The sequence below is a fragment of the Aulonocara stuartgranti genome (assembly GCF_965226115.1).
Source record: "Aulonocara stuartgranti genome assembly, chromosome: 3".
Lineage (NCBI taxonomy): Eukaryota > Metazoa > Chordata > Actinopteri > Cichliformes > Cichlidae > Aulonocara > Aulonocara stuartgranti.
This window is the reverse complement of record NC_138941.1, coordinates 6,426,394-6,444,695: the sequence shown is the minus strand read 5'-3', so window position 1 is coordinate 6,444,695 and position 18,302 is coordinate 6,426,394. Positions and strand designations below refer to the sequence as shown.

The 18,302-nt window shown below is 41.4% G+C and overlaps 1 protein-coding gene and 1 long non-coding RNA gene across 2 annotated transcripts in view; one reads left to right on the top strand and one right to left on the bottom strand.

Annotated features, from left to right (window-relative positions):
- The window catches only part of LOC309703011 (uncharacterized protein), a gene marked incomplete at its 3' end in the record, with an annotated part of 348,344 nt that extends 346,328 nt beyond the window's left edge, over positions 1-2,016 (top strand). The window contains exon 4 of the mRNA XM_082527713.1: positions 1,945-2,016. Within this exon, the coding sequence (XP_082383839.1) occupies positions 1,945-2,016 (72 nt within the window). The remainder of the gene's footprint in view (positions 1-1,944) is intronic.
- Positions 2,017-3,173: 1,157 nt separating this feature from the next.
- On the bottom strand, positions 3,174-16,015 carry LOC309702506. The gene is made up of 4 exons (XR_014275568.1): positions 13,693-16,015; positions 13,403-13,598; positions 7,485-7,590; positions 3,174-3,378 (listed from the first exon to the last, which is right to left on the bottom strand). It is a non-coding gene; the product is annotated as an uncharacterized lncRNA (long non-coding RNA).
- Positions 16,016-18,302: the final 2,287 nt, after the last annotated feature.

Genomic DNA, 18,302 nt, shown 5'->3' with positions numbered 1-18,302 from the left:
TTTGATGTTGCAACTATGCGGTCACTTCTGTCTTTAAACAAAATAATATTTTCCAGTTACAGAAATCATAAAGTCCAAACTAAAGTGCTACTGTTGCTATATGCACTTTATATAAATCATGGATGATGGTCCTAACATGAAGGAAGAGAAAGTTACAGGTTGCATCCTTTGACTTTGTCTCCGTGCCTTTGGGCGATTTTCAGAAGGACAGATGTTTCTGTTCAATTCTTAAATCAATTTTTTCAAACACAAACACTATTTTAAAGCTTCTAGAGAGTAAAATATTAATGATAATTATAATGACAATAATAAAAACAAAAGCTCTCAGATCCATCAAACCAAGCAGCAGAAAGAACAATAACTGAAGAGAAAACTTTAACCTTGTAGACTTCATTATGTTCCAGCTGCTCTACAGACGCTGTGACCTCGAACTTAAGCAGGTCGTAACGTATGTGCAGCTTAATAACAGCTCAATGCTCTCCGCAGGAGTAGTCCAGCAGTAGAAATCAGTCCAATAACAAGGTGTGTAACATCTAGCAGGGTGACAGAAAAACCCAGGGTAACTTCTAAGGACCTCAACGTCTCTCTCACATTGTGTTTTTTAAACATGCTTCCATTTGTCACTTCAGTCTTTACTCTGAAATACAGGAAGAGAAATCATGGCTGAAACAATTTCTCATGAAACCAGGGGTGTGGTCCAACAGTCAGTTTGGTGAGGAAGGTTCCTAACTGAGAGAAGTGACCCAGAAGTATCTGTGTAGCAGCCACAATGAATCCAGATCATGAGCTTTATTAACTGATCAAAGTCTCTTCTTTCATCTTCTGTATCATTCAGTTTGCATTGGTAATGCCCATTATTGTAATGCTTTTTTAAGACCAGCAAAACTTTATTTCACTTTGGGTTAGCTGGGATAAGTGATGGATGGAGGGAATTTTACTTCAGCCACAGAAATCCTAAACAGGAAGGAGGAGCAGAGTTACAGTGGATCACTATCCAGCAGGGAAACAAGGTTTATTTCAATTTCTTGGCCATGAGTGAGATTTACTGAGTGGGCAAATTAGGGAGACGACACCATCAGATCCCGAGCCCTCCATGTGTTAATCAAGAGACGGCTGCTGTGCTACATCCATAAATAATGAATAAATTAGGAGCTAAAGCTGAAAGGACAGTTTATTTGTACCATCTTCACGTGAACACATTCAAGAACATCACAGATGAAGAAACATTAAAAACTTCCACACTACATAAAGCAAGAAAAATAGTTTTTCTTTCAGGTGGTTTCAGAAAAACAGAAACATCAAACATCTCCAAGACTCTCTTTGAAAGAACTAAAAACCTTTGTTCTCATGGTCCAATCATGAGTGAACTCCCCGATGAAGCCTTGTGTGCTAAAACATGTCAGAGTTTTAAAGGTTAAACATGAGTTTCCAAAACGTTTTGCTGGAGAACAATGAACTATTTGACTGAGTTTCAATCATTTACAGACGAGCAAAACCAGGACAGAGAAAAAAAGACAAAACTGACTCAGTAAAACAACAGAAAAGAAGATCCCATGTAGATCTGTATTATGTAGAAGTTCAGCCCAGCAACCAGTTCAGTTCAACACAAGTTTAAATGATTCTATCTGAACTCTGTGGAGCCTGATCTCAAGCTTTTTGAGTCTGACACAGAAACCAGAGGATCTTTCTGTGTCTTCAGATTCACTGTGATCCAGTGATGGGAGTGATTTCAGCCCTGAGTGATCGCGCTGATGTTTGCACAGAGCAGACAATGAGGTGAATGTTTGGGCACATTGGTAACAGTGAAACAGTTTATTAGTAACGTGGGATCGTTTGTGTGCAGAGTATGAACTGAGATTCCTGAAGCTCTTGTCACACTGGTCACAGCTGTAGTTTCCTTCCATGTGTGTACGTTCATGAATGTTACGATTACCTGACTGTGAGAAGCTTCTCTCACAGTGTCTGCACTTGTGTGGTTTCTCTCCTGTGTGGACTCGTTTGTGTAATTTAAGCTGACCTGCAGTGGTGAAGGATGACCCACACTGATCACAGAGGTGCTTTTTAACCCCACTGTGAATCAGTTCATGTTGTTTTAAGCGATGTGATGTGGTGAAGCTTCTCCCACATTCTTTGCAGTATTTCAGTTTGTCTCCAGTGTGTCTACGTTGATGTAGTTTTAGGGTCTTTTGCCGACTGAAAGTTTTTCCACAGAGGTCACAATGAAAGTCTTTCCCACCACCACAGTGATGACAGGGTTGAGAACTGGATCCATCTGTGTCGCTCTGCTTCTAAACAAAGACACAAAGACAGTGTAAGTCAGTCCTTCAACATTTGTATCCTGAACGTCGCCTGAAATAAAGAGCATCTCTGCAGACGTCCAACTACATTTGACTGTTTCAGTTAACACACTCAGTTTACTGGGCTGCAATAACTACAATACTACCACCATAATACTACAGTAATACTAAAATCATAACTGAAAGGAAAATCTGAATAATCACTCAGAGCTGCTTTTCCATGCAGTAGAATTGCTAACATACTAACACAGTTTAATGAGCAGAGTTGTTCCAAACAGTCAGGCTAAAATGACAAGATAACAATATAAATACATACCTCACAGTAGCTGCACTTGTAGAGTCTCTTTCTGGTGTGGATCTGTTGGTGTTGTCTCAGGTCATGTGGAGATTTAAAAGTCTTCTCACACAGGTCACATTGATAAGGTCTCTCCTCAGTGTGGGTAAACATGTGTTGTTGTAAGTGTGCGTCTGTTGTAAAGTATTTGCCACACTGTTCACAGCAGTACACATCATGGCTGGTGTGAATGCGTAGGTGTTTATTTCGGGGCCCTCTCTGGCTGAAAGTTTTTCCACAGATGTCACAGCTGTATGCCTTAATTCCAGAGTGGGTAACTAGATGACTCTGTAAGTGGCTACTGTGAGTAAAAGCTCTGCCACACTGATCACAGTTGTACGCTTTAACTCCACTGTGGATGAGTTGGTGTTTTTTTAGGGAACCCTTTAAGGAAAAAGACTTCCCACACTCGTCACAGCTGTATGGCTTAATTCCAGAGTGGGTAACTAGATGCCTCTGTAAGCTGCTACTTTGAGTAAAAGCTCTGCCACACTGATCACAGCTGTATGCTTTAACTCCACTGTGGATGAGTTGGTGTCTTTTTAGGGAATCCTTCCTGGAAAAAGAATTTCCACACAAGTCACAGCTGAACGGTCTCTCTCCAGTGTGGATGACCTGATGCTGTTTTAGTTTAGCCCTCAGAGTAAAACCCTTCCCACACTCGTCACAGGTGTGTTTTTTCTCTCCCTTTCTTCTGTGAGGTTTGTCGGCCTCCTGAGAGCGCTGACTTCTGGCTCCATGTTGGTCCTGCAGTGACAGAGATACAAACAGAGGCAGTGAGTGAAATGCAGTCGTGGAACAAACTCAACCTTCAAACTCCATTAACACTAGTTTTAAACCTGAAGGTGGAGCGTGGCACCAAACACCTTAAAGGTCTCTTATCCCCACCTGCTGGTAGTTCTAACACATTACATCCAACCTGCTGTTAAAGATAATTCATGACTGTTCAAACACTAAAATCATGCACACACACACACACACACACACACACACACACACACACACACACACATTATTTTATAATTTAGATTATTTTGTTGTTTCCTATTACATATTTCTATAATTTGTATAGATTTATACAGAATTATTCAGTGATAATAAATCCTATGTTTGTTTATTCTAAAGGAACCCCGTTAGCTTCCACAACAGATGTTGCTCGTCTTCCGTCAAATACTCACATAAAATATTACACAATAAAGTGGATTCAAAATATCCACATAATTTCACTCTTACATCCACAGTGAGGTTTCACAATTGTTCAAATATAAGCAATCAATAATAATAATAATAATATCAATAACATTGAGGCACATTAGACAAATTTCAAAAACAAATCATGTCTTACAATATTTACAACAACTAAAAGCTCTGTAAATCGGCTTTTAAGTGTTCATTGAAGTTTTGAATAATTCTCAAATTTTTTAAGGCAACTTATTCCACTTAAAAGTTGCTCTAAATGTAACAGTTTTACAAAACGTTACTTTTAACTCGAGCATTTACTAAATTGCAGTTTGTTGAAAACTGTGTAATATGATGATGTATTTCATCTGGATACTGCAGCTGAGCAGAATAAATGTGGTGTGTTTAACAGAATTGCTTTCTTTAGAACTACAAGTAAGCCATAGAATATTTTAGCCTGTACAGGCTACACAGCCTGTACAGTTTTGATCTCCATACCCGCTTGATACCATAAAGGACAGGGCTGTGGCTCCCCACACTCCCTAGCAGATCATTACATGGAGAAACCTTTGGAATGCAAGCATGCTGATCCACACAGGTATGCACACAGGTGTACACATGGGTATTCACAGACGTGGACTAAAGCTTTCTCGGCTGCTGCCTCAAAGCACACTGTGCGCTGTCTATCTTGCGTGCTGAACAATATCGTCTATTATTTAGTAACTATTGATATCTATGACTAGCTAGTTTATTGTGATGGTGCTTTTTTTCTATTATTATGTTGCTCTTTGTTGTTTGCTGTCTCCTCTGTTTGTTTTTTTATTTTTTTTCTCCATACAGGTGACCCAGGAGTTTTTTTTTGTTGTTTGTTTTTTTTTTTTTCCTCTCTTCCCCCCCTTCTCACCGTCTCTTCTCCCCTTTGGTTTTCTTTCTTTCTCTCCCCCTCTTTCTTTCATTCTTTCCCCCTGTCCTATTAAAAAAAAAAAAAAAGTATAGTATGAACATCTTCACACTAATCTGGACGCCTTATTCTGGACTAACTGAAGTCTGTTAAGATCTGTCTTATTAGCTGCTGACCAAATGATTGAACAATACTCCAGATGAGACATTACTAGTGCATTAATGACATCTTTCATAATGAAGAAGTGATACACAAAGAGCATTTCATAGCCATAGCTATGCCTTGTCGGCAGAGTTATGTGACATTAGTGATGTTTGTACTTTCAGCGTTAACTTGGTTTTAAAGCCTTTAAAATATACGCCGTTCAATAGTCGACCTTCATCTGACAGAGAATGTGATGATTTTGTGGATAATTAAAGTCAGTCATATATCCACAAACACAACAAGCTGAAAGTCAGTGATGCTGCTCGGTTTGCAGTCCTGAACATCACGGCACAAGCAGGATTCACTGCACTGTTAATGTTAGCTGTGTTATATTGCTGCCTCTGTTCGGTGGTGTCGAGCCAAACGCACTTTAACGTGTGTTTGAACGAGCTGACGGTTCACTCGTTAAGCTGAAAGAAAGATGCTTTAATCACAGCAGTCACACATGTGTCCACTGCACCATCTGGAACTCTTCTTGTTTACACTCGTAATAACACAAACACTAAATCCTGCTTCTCTGGTGCTGTTGTGTAGCAGTGTGTACACCTGAGACTGTCACCTGTCTGTCTGTCCTGCACTCTCTCTCTGTTTCTTTCTCTCTGATTGTGGAATAAAAGTATGAACATGTGTTTATAAGTTACACTTGTGTTTGAATCCTGCAGCTTATCACACATTTGATTTCCATGTGTGACGACTGCAAGTGTCCAGAGTGAGGACAGACTGAGGGAGCCACTGCTGCACATCATCTGTGAGGCTTTGCAGCCCTGATGATCCACCAGGACAAACTCAGCAGTGTGTGAGGAAGAGGAGGAGGAAGAGCCAGCAGCAGCTGACAGATGGAGAGAATAGACAGACTGTTCCCTGTTTGTGAAGGACTGCTAGGAAAGTTTAACATAACTGTCTGTGCTGAATCAGTCTTATTAGGTAATGTTCAAATAATGTGATCATCCCAGTGTTTCCAGTGTGGGAGAAAGTACTCAGGGCCTTCAAGTTACACACTATGAAAGGCAGCAACAAGTTTAATGTTCAGAAACCTAAAGTCTGTATCAGCAGCAGGATGGAGCTAAAAATAAATGTTGGTTTCAGTTCTATGAAGCTTTGAGTATTTTGGATCAGTAGCTGCTGTGTTTGTTGCATCATATTGCTGTAACTGTTTATATGCTTTATATATTCTGAGCTAAGTTGATCTATAGTGTTACATCATATTCTATAAGGATGTTATGTGTTTGTAGACTTTCTGCCCAGTTTGACCCATTTAGCAGACGTCAGCCTGTTTAAGGCTCTGATATCTATTCTGTGTGACTTACAGCAGTTATGACATGGTCTGATTTTCTCACCCAATAAAGGAATATTTCATATATCAGTCTACTCTTCATTTTATCAGACACAGTTATCACAGCTCCTACATTTGCTTTTTACACATATATGTAAGCATTGAGCCACATTTAGTACCAACATATTAAAGGAACAATATTTGTCCCTTATATATGATACATCTGTATACACACTGTCACAGATACTTGTCTGTGAGTGAAGTGATTAAAATAATAACTATAATATTGAACATATCATATTTACATTACCACAGTGAGATGACTTTAGTCTCATGAACAACATCAGCTAATTGTTATTTACAGCTAATCTTAAACGACTGTTCAGCACAGAAATGAAGCCCAACAATCATGTTTCACAGTCCTGTGGTCTCAGCCTCAGATACTCATCAAATCACACAGAGCTCATGTAGAAACAAATGAACTAAATATGTTCTCCTTCATTTCTGTCAAACAAAGCTGTATGAAACGTTTCCAGCTGTTAGTATCATGGTTGCTAGGCAACCTGGGCAGCGCGACGGAGGCTAGACGTCCCATTTCACGAGCCTACGAGCCTCGCACTTCGGCCTTAGCGGTCTTTGAGTACGCGGCCCTTGAGGACTTTAAAGCTGCAGAACCTGAATCGGGATACAGCCATGATGATCTCCAGCCTCGTGCTCGCCAACATTCTCACCTGAGTTAAGAAGACGATCACTGAAATGGTCTCAGCAGGTCCTTTGATGACAGCAATGAAATGCAGTGGTAAGGCTTTTGGGGGATTAAGTTCGTTTTCATGGCAAAGAAGGACGATGCAGTTCATCTGATCACTCCTCATAACATTCTGGAGTGCAGGCAAAATGCTATTATAAAAACTTAAGCAGCAACTTCTCCAGGTTCCAATATTTATGCAATTCTCAAACCTTTTGGCCACGACTGTATAACCTCTTCTGAAGTTTAGTGGCTATTATACATGGTTATGCTCAGGATGTGTCGGCCAGTTTCCACTGGAAATGCCTTTTGGTTAAACTGTCAGCGAGGAATTTGCATTTGCACTGTTACATTTTTATATAACTTTAATGCACATAAACAACAGCTGCTTGTTTCAGTGAAAATACATTGATGGGTTTTTAATAAAGTTGTGCAGCTGTAAAGTATTTTGTCTGGTGTCAATTCTATCGTCAGCTACATCGTTATGGCAAATGTTCAAATGTATATGGTGATAAATATCTTTGGTCATATGGTCCTGCTCTGTCTGTCACCTTCTGTGTTGAGCTCATTGTTTCCTCTGTAGTGGCTGAGCTGAGTCCAAGTAGCTGAAAATGTTCCTCTGCTGCTCCGTCAGACTCTCCTCCTCCTGCTGATCAGCTGGGACACAAAACAGATCTTTGTTAGGCTCCACACTGCACTGAAGAGTCAAAGTGTCTCATATGTTCATCTGACAAGTAAAAGAACACATTTTTGTTTCCCGAGGTGGGCAACTTGTTGGAAACAAACGCAAAAGGTTTGAGCACTGATACCTGCCATTGCTGGCGTTGAAAGATGCAACGCCAGCAATGTGGATTGTCAAGACTCAAACCAATCATCAGGCAAAGACAACAGGGATCATTTGTTTCTGTTTATTTAGCATTCACAGCATTTGTAGTTGCCTTCTGTGCAGGGGAAGTCCACGCACACTGTGTGGTACCGCCATCTGCAGAAGGTGCATTCAACCTCTGTAAGAGAAACGAGATTGTCTGAGACTGAAATGATATTCACTAAAGAAGTGGTGATTTGTAAAACTTCAAGTGTATGATAAGGTGAAAACAAATACACAACTGCATGTCATGTAGTTTAAGGTTTTTTTTCCTTTGGAAGACCGGAAAACACTGAAAGTTATAAATTAGTCCTTTATTTATCCAGGTAAAAAAAAATCTCATTGAGATTAAAAATCTCATTTCCAAGAGAGACCTGCCGTCATGGCAACACAAGTCACATACCACACAGGTATATAACATTTAAAACAAACACAATATCCCAACATGTGTAACAAATGTATTGTGCTTGAAACAAATTCAGAATAGGTGATAAAGCAGCTGCACATGTGTGTCACGAGTAAATCTGGCTGTATAACAAACAGAAACAAGTGATCCTGCTGTCTTTGCTCAATGGTTGGTTTGAGTCTTGACAATCCACATTGCTGCCATCTTTCAATATGTTGAATGCACCAGTGTAAGTGCAGCCACTCAGACTCAATGTGTTCATAGAAACAGGTGCAGATGTGTCACGAGTTCATCCAGCAGTAGCTATGGCACTTGGCCACAGGGGGCAGCAGTGGACTGACCTGCATTCGAGACTGCTCCAGCTGCTCTGTGACAGTCAGTAGATCTGCTACAAATTGCAGATGTTACATCCCCCAGGAGGATGTCTCTTCTCCCTATTAACCCTTTGTTTTGTCCAGGCTCCACCTCCTCTGTCCTGATTGGATGTTGCGCAGAGTCTGGCTGATTGGTAATCAGCAGAGCACTATTTAAGGCCTGTGGAGCTGTGCTTCTGGGCCCTCTGGCCATTTTGGTTGCCATACTTGTGCAGGCTTGCATGCCTTTGTATTTTGTGTGAGCATTATTGTTTCATGTTCAGACTGCTTGTAGGGGAGAGCTGCCTTTTGTTTTGACACCCTGTTTTCTCCTGTTTATGTGTTGTTAGGTAGGTTATGGTTATAGGTTTTATATTTTGTTTCTTTGGAGTTAGGTAAGTTTCTTTTATTTCTACGTCAGGGATGTTTTGTTTGTTATGTTGGCCTTGGCTCTCCCTGACGTTACACCTCGGTCTGAACCCACGTACCATCACCAGTATTAAATAAACCTTTTAAAATTACCATCTTGGCTCCTCCTTCTCTATCCACATTTATGTTCGTCCCTTCAACCCCCTAGACTAGCCAGGGGACGTAACATAAATTGGCGGCTCGTCCGGGATAAAAGTCCTGGTTAATCCATTTGTGGATGGTGAAGGTTTGGAGTTGTTTGTTTCTGCTGGTGTATTTGGCAGAGGTAGTTAGTATGGCAACTGGTGTTTTCGCTTTGAGTGAATTTTTGAGTAATCCTTCTTGGGAGGAGCTAAATGCATGTAGAAAACGTGATTTGTTTGCTATAGCAGCACACTTTGAGTTAAATGTATCAAGGCAAATGGTGAAAGAGGACTTGAAAACTGCTGTTTCAAACAAACTTGTGGAAGAAGGCCTGCTTCCTGTTTCTAAATCACCTCGTTTGCCAGTTCCTCTTGACAGGACCCCTAATGAAGGAGTGAAGCCTGCTGTGTTAAAGGACGAAGGGCAAAACCCTGCTGCTGTGGAGCAACAAACGGTGGAAAATTTAAGCACTAATGGCTCACCTTCTTTTGCTACTCCATCTTCTCCTCGTTCAAGACAAGAAGTATTACTCAAGGTACGTTTGGCTAAATTACAATTTGAGGCTCAGGATAAAGCCCAAGCTTGTCAGGCAGAGTTGGAACTTCGCAGGTTGGAAGCAGAGACAGAAAAGGTGTTAAAGCTGAAAAAGTTGGAGCTGGAGTTGCAGATTGAAAGGGAGGTCAGACTGCGTCAGTTGGACTTACAGGCACAGACTTCAAGAAGTACTACTACTCAACCTAGTTCTGCAAATTCATCTGTTGATGAAACAACCTCCTCCCATGTAAACCCAGGTGGTTTCAATGTGAGTAAAAACATTGTGTTGGTACCTCCATTTCGTGAATCAGAAGTTGATACATATTTCAATGTGTTTGAACGTGTTGCTGCCTCATTGCACTGGCCGAGAGAAGTTTGGCCATTGCTTCTTCAGTGCAAATTGGTAGGCAAAGCACAAGAAGTCTGTTCTGCTTTGTCTTTGGAAGAAAGTTTGAAATATGATGTAGTGAAGTCTGCTATCCTTGCTGCTTATGAACTTGTTCCCGAAGCGTATAGGCAATGCTTTCGCAATCACAAAAGAACAGCAAATCAGACTTTTGTAGAGTTTGCTCGTGAAAAAGCTACTCTTTTTGATAGATGGATAACAGCAAGTAAAGTTCCTGACTACAACTCCTTACGTGAACTGATACTGCTGGAAGAGTTCAAAAATGGCCTGCCAGAACGCATTGTTGTACACCTTAATGAACAGAAGGTTTCCACTTTGAAAGAAGCAGCTGTGATAGCTGATGAATTTGTGCTGACTCATAAAACTGTTTTTGTGCAGAAACGTGAAGTTACCACCAGAGAACCTCCCCCACGAAAGGATCCTTCAAGCCCACGACAGACTTTTGCTCCAAGGACTGAAAGGGAATGTTTCTATTGTCATAAACTTGGTCATGTTGTTGTTGAATGTCCCGCTTTGAAGCGCAAGAACCAGTCACCAAAAGGAGTAGGCTTAATTAAAACCATCCGTGCTGAGAGAAGGGACCAAAGTGAAGGAGTTGATCCCTGCTTCAAACCCTTCCTCTTAGATGGCACTGTGTCATTGACTGGGAAGCCTGAGGATGAAAAACCCATTCGAATACTCCGAGATACGGGAGGGTCAAGATCTGTGATTTTATCTGATGTATTACCCCTGAGTGACCATTCCTCTTGTCATGGTAGTATTCTGATTCAAGGAGTTGAAATGGGCTATGTCGAAGCTCCTTTGCATTATGTACACATCAAGTCAAAGTTGGTTAATGGCATCTTCTCTGTGGCAGTACGCCCCTCACTTCCCATAAAAGGGGTGCAGTTCATTTTGGGAAATGATATTGCTGGTGGAAAAGTGCAACCTGTTCCCGAAGTAACAAATGATCCAGAATCAAACTTGAAGAGCAACGACCTAGCAACATGTTTCCCATCTGTTTTTCCTGCTTGTGTTCTCACCAGGGCTCAAGCAAGACGTAAAGCTGAGGAAATTGATTTGTCAGACTCTTCGTTGGCTCAGGCTCTGGCTACAGATGATTTGCAAACCCCGATTGATCTTAAAAGTGGTTCAAAGGATACTACTGAGAAGTGGAAAGATCTACATCTCCCACAGTTAGACTTGCCGGTCACACGTGAAAGCCTTGTTGCTCTCTTTCTGAAACAGGAAATAAAAAGGCTTCTTATTTCTTGGAAGATGGGGTCTTGATGCGCAAGTGGACTGCCCACCCAAGTCTAACAGCGGACGTAGAGGAAAGCTGTTCTGATGACTGTGACTGGAGCACTACTTATCAGATTGTTGTGCCTCTTGAGTATCGTCACTACGTAGTCTCCCTTGCACATGAGCACCCTCTGTCTGGTCATTTGGGAGTTACAAAAACGTACAACAAGATACTCAACCATTTCTTTTCGCCAGGATTGAAGGCTGATATAGTTGAGTTTTGCCGCACTTGTAAAACATGTAAGATTGCAGGAAAGCCAAACCAGACAGTTCCTATAGCTCCTCTTCATCCTATACCAGTACTTGGTGAACCTTTTGAACGTGTCATTGTGGACTGTGTTGGTCCATTGCCCAAGACAAAGAATGGTAATCAGTTTTTACTGACTGCAATGTGTACTTCGACTCGTTTTCCAGAAGCTGTCCCACTCAGAAGAATAACTGCACCTTTGGTGATTAAAGTTTTAACAAAGTTCTTCACTACTTTTGGTTTACCGAAAGTAGTCCAGACAGACCAAGGAACTAACTTTCTGTCTAAACTTTTCAAGCAGGTCATGCAGACTCTGGGGATTAAGCATGTTGTGTCAAGTGCATACCATCCTGAGTCTCAAGGAGCATTGGAGCGCTGGCATCAGACACTCAAGGCAACATTGCAGAAATACTGCTTGGATACTGCAAAAGAGTGGGATGAGGGAGTACCTCTGATGGTGTTTGCCATGCGCGAAGCTAAGCAAGAGTCCCTTGGGTTTAGCCCAAATGAACTAGTGTTTGGTCATTCTGTCCGGGGACCTTTGAAGTTGTTGAAAGAACAGTTCTTGTCAACAGACCATGTTGTGAAAACTAATGTTCTGGATTATGTTTCACAGTTCAGAGAGCGCCTCCATAAGGCCAGGTTGGCAGCTGCAGAAGCCCTCTCCTCTGCTCAGGGGAAGATGAAGAGTTGGTATGATAAGAAAGCCGTTCCTCGATCTTTCAATCCAGGTGACAAGGTTTTGGTTCTTCTACCAACTGCTAGCTCTGCATTGTCTGCCCGCTTCTGTGGACCATACCAGGTGGATAAGAAAGTAAATGACACGGACTATGTGATTAAAACCCCAGACAGGAAGCGTAAAACACGCTTGTGCCATCTCAATATGCTCAAATCTTTTCATTCTAGAGCTGACTCTCTCTGTGGTCCTGCAGATAAGTCTGTGGCATCTCCGTCCGAGCCAATCTCATCTCCAGAAACTCTCGCGTTGAACTCTTCCTCAGGATTGAGGTCAAGTTTAGATGAAGACGGGCTCAAACTTTGTGATGCCAGCTGCCAGAATGCCAGAATGCTTAATTCTGAGGTACTGTCCCAGTTGTCTATATATCTGTCTCACTTGACCCGTGAGCAACAGTTGGACATTGAAAGGCTCGTCACCATTCATCTAACACTCTTTGGGGACATGCCTTCCTGTACTACTGTAATAGAGCACGACATTGATGTTGGGAATGCCGTGCCTATTAAGCAGCATGCTTACCGTGTGAATATGGCAAAAAGGGAAATGATGAACACAGAAGTAGACTACCTTCTGAAGCATGGATTGGCCATCCCAAGCTATAGTCCATGGAGTTCTCCGTGCCTGGTTACGCCAAAATCAGATGGAACACCTCGCTTTTGCACAGATTTCCGCAAGGTAAATGCAGTAACAGTACCTGATTCCTTCCCACTGCCCCGTGTTGAGGACTGTATTGACAGCGTCGGATCTGCTGCTTATGTGAGTAAGCTTGACCTTCTTAAAGGTTATTGGCAAGTACCTCTGACGGAAAGAGCATCAGAAATCTCAGCTTTCGTAACACCTGATCACTTTTTACAATATACAGTTATGGCATTTGGAATGAGAAATGCTCCTGCTACCTTTCAGAGGTTAATGTCAACTGTATTATCTGGTGTGGCGAATTGTAATGTTTATCTTGATGATGTGGTCATCTATTCTTCCAACTGGTCAGAGCATGTCGACACTTTAACTACTGTGTTCAAGCGTTTAGCTGATGCTTCCTTGACCCTCAACTTGGCTAAATGTGAGTTTGGTAAGGCTACAGTGACCTACCTTGGAAAGGAAGTTGGACAGGGCAAGGTTCGCCCTATCAGTGCAAAGGTTAATGCCATCCTCAACTGTCCTGTGCCAACAACACGCCGTGAGCTGCGCAGATTTCTGGGGATGGTTGGTTACTACAGGTGTTTCTGTTAGAGATGGACCGATCCGATATTACGTATCGGTATCGGTCCGATACTGACCTAAATTACTGGATCGGATATCGGAGAAAAATAAAAAATGTAATCCGATCCATTAAATATCAGGAAAGCACCTCACAAAACTTGCTACACGCCGTAACTCACCTCAGAAAGTTAGCACGTCGAGCAGTATGCATCACATGATAGAGCAGCTGTGGCATGCGGGACCTGTCGGTGGTCTGGATAGCATTTGGAGCTTCGCTAGCAACCTGGCATTTCATCTCCGACAAAGTTATCCCCGAGAGAAGTAAAGCAAGTGTGTAAGTCCATCTCTGAATGTTTGTAAAGCATTCCTGCGTTAAGCTTAACGAGCGACTGCCTCTCGCTCTCCGGCTGCTACTTCAATCGTGAAACTGCTTAACGATCAGCTGATCGGCTTTTCTGTCGCGAGTCCGTCTCTCTTGTTTGTTTTTGGCCCACTTTGCACCAGAAAGAGGAAACCAGCGGCTGAACAACAGCAGCACGTTTAAGCTTGATAAGCTGTTGTTAGAATTTATTTAATATTACTTTCTACACCAGGATCTTTTTCTACGTAGCTGACGCTGGTAACTGTGCAGGGGCGGATCTAGCAAAGTTTAGCCAGGGGGGCCGATAGGGCATTAACAGGAAAGAGGGGGCACAGGGACATACTTTTCTTTCTTATTCTCATTTAAAATGTCTAGCTTTTAATAAATAATTATCTGACACCCAAAGTTTTAATTTGATGTAAAATGAATAGAAGTCAATCACTGTATATAGTAACTATTAAGTCTAATATATATACCCTGGTAAGCTATAGTACTTTTTCCTTTGGGAAGGTACCATCTGTGCAGTCTGCAATTTTGTTGAAGAAAGATGTTGAATCTATTTAATATTTCTTGAAAAATAATTGATTTCTGTGCATTTTTTTTTACACTGCATCAAATTAAGGTTGATTACGTCGATTAAGCATCATGAGGTGGCGCGTGAGGGGTGGTTCCCTATATTTTATTTATTTATTTTTGTTGTTGCTGGGAGTTGGAACCCTATTAGTTAGGTTGCTTAATATTTACGCTAAGTACTCTTTAAAATACCAGAATAGGGAGGATGGTGTAGGTCTAAGTTTATTAGATTGATCAGTATTGCTGAACTATGAAATGTTTTTTTTGTATACAGGTATAACAGAATAGCTTTAGTGTAGTTGTTGTTTTAAACTTGAGTATGAACTTGCAGACTTGCAAAATGCAGCAAGATATTTAAAAAACAGTTTTGTTGATTAAAAAAACACTATATCGGATTCATATCGGTATCGGCAGATATCGGTATCGGACATAAAAAAGTGGTATCATGCCATCTCTAGTTTCTGTAGGAATTTTTCTGAAGTTGTAACACCACTGACAAACCTGTGCAGCCCGAAGGTACCATTCATTTGGAGTCCTGAGTGTCAACATGCTTTTGAATGTGCAAAAGGTCTTCTGTCGAGTTCACCTGTTCTTGTCGCTCCAGACTTTGCTAAACCTTTCAAGCTTGAAGTGGATGCCAGTGAGGTGGGGGCTGTAGCTGTTCTTCTTCAGGATGATGGACAAGGAGTGAGTCATCCTGTCTGCTTCTTTGGCAAGAAGTTCGATACTCATCAAAGGCGGTACTCGACAATTGAAAAGGAGACTCTGGCCATGCTTCTGGGTCTTCAGCATTTTGACGTGTATGTGGGATCTACTTCCCAACCTGTAGAGGTCTTCACTGATCACAATCCTCTCGTGTTCCTCTCTCGTATGTATAACAACAATCAGCGACTGATGAGGTGGGCTTTAATTTCACAAAACTACAACATTGAAATAAAGCATAAAAGAGGATGTGAAAATATTGTGGCCGATGCCCTCTCAAGAATGTGATGGTGTAAGGTTAACAAACTTATACGTTTGTTTTTCTGGGTGGGGGTGTTACATCCCCCAGGAGGATGTCTCTTCTCCCTATTAACCCTTTGTTTTGTCCAGGCTCCACCTCCTCTGTCCTGATTGGATGTTGCGCAGAGTCTGGCTGATTGGTAATCAGCAGAGCACTATTTAAGGCCTGTGGAGCTGTGCTTCTGGGCCCTCTGGCCATTTTGGTTGCCATACTTGTGCAGGCTTGCATGCCTTTGTATTTTGTGTGAGCATTATTGTTTCATGTTCAGACTGCTTGTAGGGGAGAGCTGCCTTTTGTTTTGACACCCTGTTTTCTCCTGTTTATGTGTTGTTAGGTAGGTTATGGTTATAGGTTGTATATTTTGTTTCTTTGGAGTTAGGTAAGTTTCTTTTATTTCTACATCAGGGATGTTTTGTTTGTTATGTTGGCCTTGGCTCTCCCTGACGTTACACCTCGGTCTGAACCCACGTACCATCACCAGTATTAAATAAACCTTGTAAATTTACCATCTTGGCTCCTCCTTCTCTATCCACATTTATGTTCGTCCCTTCAACCCCCTAGACTAGCCAGGGGACGTAACAGCAGATCATATGCAAGTTTTAGAAATGACATTATAAATATTCCTAACTTAGCCACGGCAGCATTGTTGATGTATTACCTATATACTACAAATTATTCCACCTGCTGAAAAGTGGATCTAATGTGGGCGGACTCACACTTAGCAAATAAACCTGTGATGTGAGAATGTAATCAAACTGTTGATCAGAGGCAAAGTAATTTAAAGTTTATGATGCTATCGTCTAATGTTAGCTGACATGATGTTAGCTTGTAAACTTATGTTGTTGTCTGGGTCTCATGTCTGATCTGATGATAATAACTGTGACAACACAGAGATTAAATAAAGGACGTTGGTGGGACTTCTTATGTTAGAACTATAACTTCAGTTAAGGAGTGAGACGTAAGGTGACAAGGAGAATGAAGAGAATGAGAAAGAAGTAACTGGGAAGAGAAAATGAAAACAAAAATTTGAAATGATCAAATTTGTGTTAACAGATGATGGTGATTTTAGAAATTCAAGTAATTTAAAGGTTTTATCCTATTTGTTGTTGTTTTTTTTCCATATTCTTCTATTTGCAAGAGGTTATTAATAAAACAGGTTCTCTTTCTGGTTTCTCTCTTTGGACGCACTCTCTACAGCTTATCACATCCAAAATGGCGGATGTCAAGTACAAAACCTCGACAGAAACAATCAGCAAGAATTTTAGCATCAGTCCAAAATAAAACTGTCCAACTACAGAGTTTTAAAATCCAACTAAACTATGAACAGAGATCTTTTACAAATAGGCTATTGATGAGATGACAGTGGTAACAAAAACGTACACATCCGCGCACACAGACAAAATGGCGGGAGAGCGTTTAACGGTCGACCTCATGAGTCCGTTACCGTGAACTATGGAGCGGCAGATTTGTGCTGGAACTGAGCTGCACACAGCTGATGTTAGCCAGGAAACATTACACACTGCTAACGTTACCTTCACACGGAGCTCCACACGGAGACGATCAGCGTCAGGCACAAACACCAAGTTCAGAAAAGAGGAACTTTGAGCAGGAAGGAAAGAGTCAGAGCGGCGTTTGAGGACACGTTTACAACCACGAACATCAGAATCTGTCTGTGCTGCATTCAAGTGCAAGTTGGAAACTCACTAATCTCTGTCATGTTGTCCAAAGATGATTTATTTCTGCTGGTTTTCCTGTTTGAAACACAAACATGTGTCAGCACTTTGTTGTTCTTCACCCTGCAGCATTTGAATATTTCAGGAGTAAACTGATCATAAATTCATGAAGTCATGAATGAAAGTGCAGACTGAGAGTGGATCACATGATGTTTGAGGTGTGTCATGTGACATGTTCAGTATTGTCACACATGTCTAGATTGTCCCTGATATCATAGCTGCTCAAACACTGATGATTATATTTGAAGAATTATTCCTGATGGCAGCAAAGTTTGAATGGAGCTCTCTGTCTGTGCTGATTTGTCGCCCTCTGGAGGTCAAAGCACAAACTGCATGATGTCACTGTAACCACCACAGTGACAGGAAGTGATTTTAAATGATGAAATATGTCAGTGATGCTGATAGTGTGTTCATCACAGACGTTCAGGCTTCGTGTTGACATGAATCAAAGTTAATGTCATTATGGACCAAGGACAGTACTCTGGGTCTCCTGCAGAACAACTCGAGCTGTGATACCTGAATGAAGAGCCTCTGCTGCTTTAAAGAAGGAGGCTCGAGGCAGAGGTGAGGTGCAGACCAACCAGCTTTTATTCAGCAACTTTAACAGAAGGATCAGAAAAATAAAACTATACAGCACAGTGATGCTGACTGAAGCCACAGCATTAAACTAAACAAGCATCGGATCATCTTTAACAACATCTAATAAATAATGACAACTATTTACTCCTGTATTTCCTACAATAAAGCCTGTTCAGATATTTGTTGCTGATGGAAATGTAAAAGGCTCCCAGGAACCAAAGGACAAAAACAGAGGCAACAGTCACAACTGCAAAGGATCCCCTAACACATAAACTGGTTCGAAGATATTTTCTAGCTCTGCAGAGGAGCTTGATTGCACGGACAGTAAAAAGTGGATTCAATAACAGCAGCGAGCGCTGAGTGATATAACGGTGCTGCGAGCAGCAGTGCAAAGGCTCACACAGAGACAGCAGCTACACTGTGTGTGGATGTGATCCACAGTCACAGCTGTGGGTTTCAGTCAGTGTGTCTCTAACTTCATGGTCACATTTCAAAGCTTATTGGAGCCAGAAGATGTTCAAGTAAAAGATTTATTGCTGT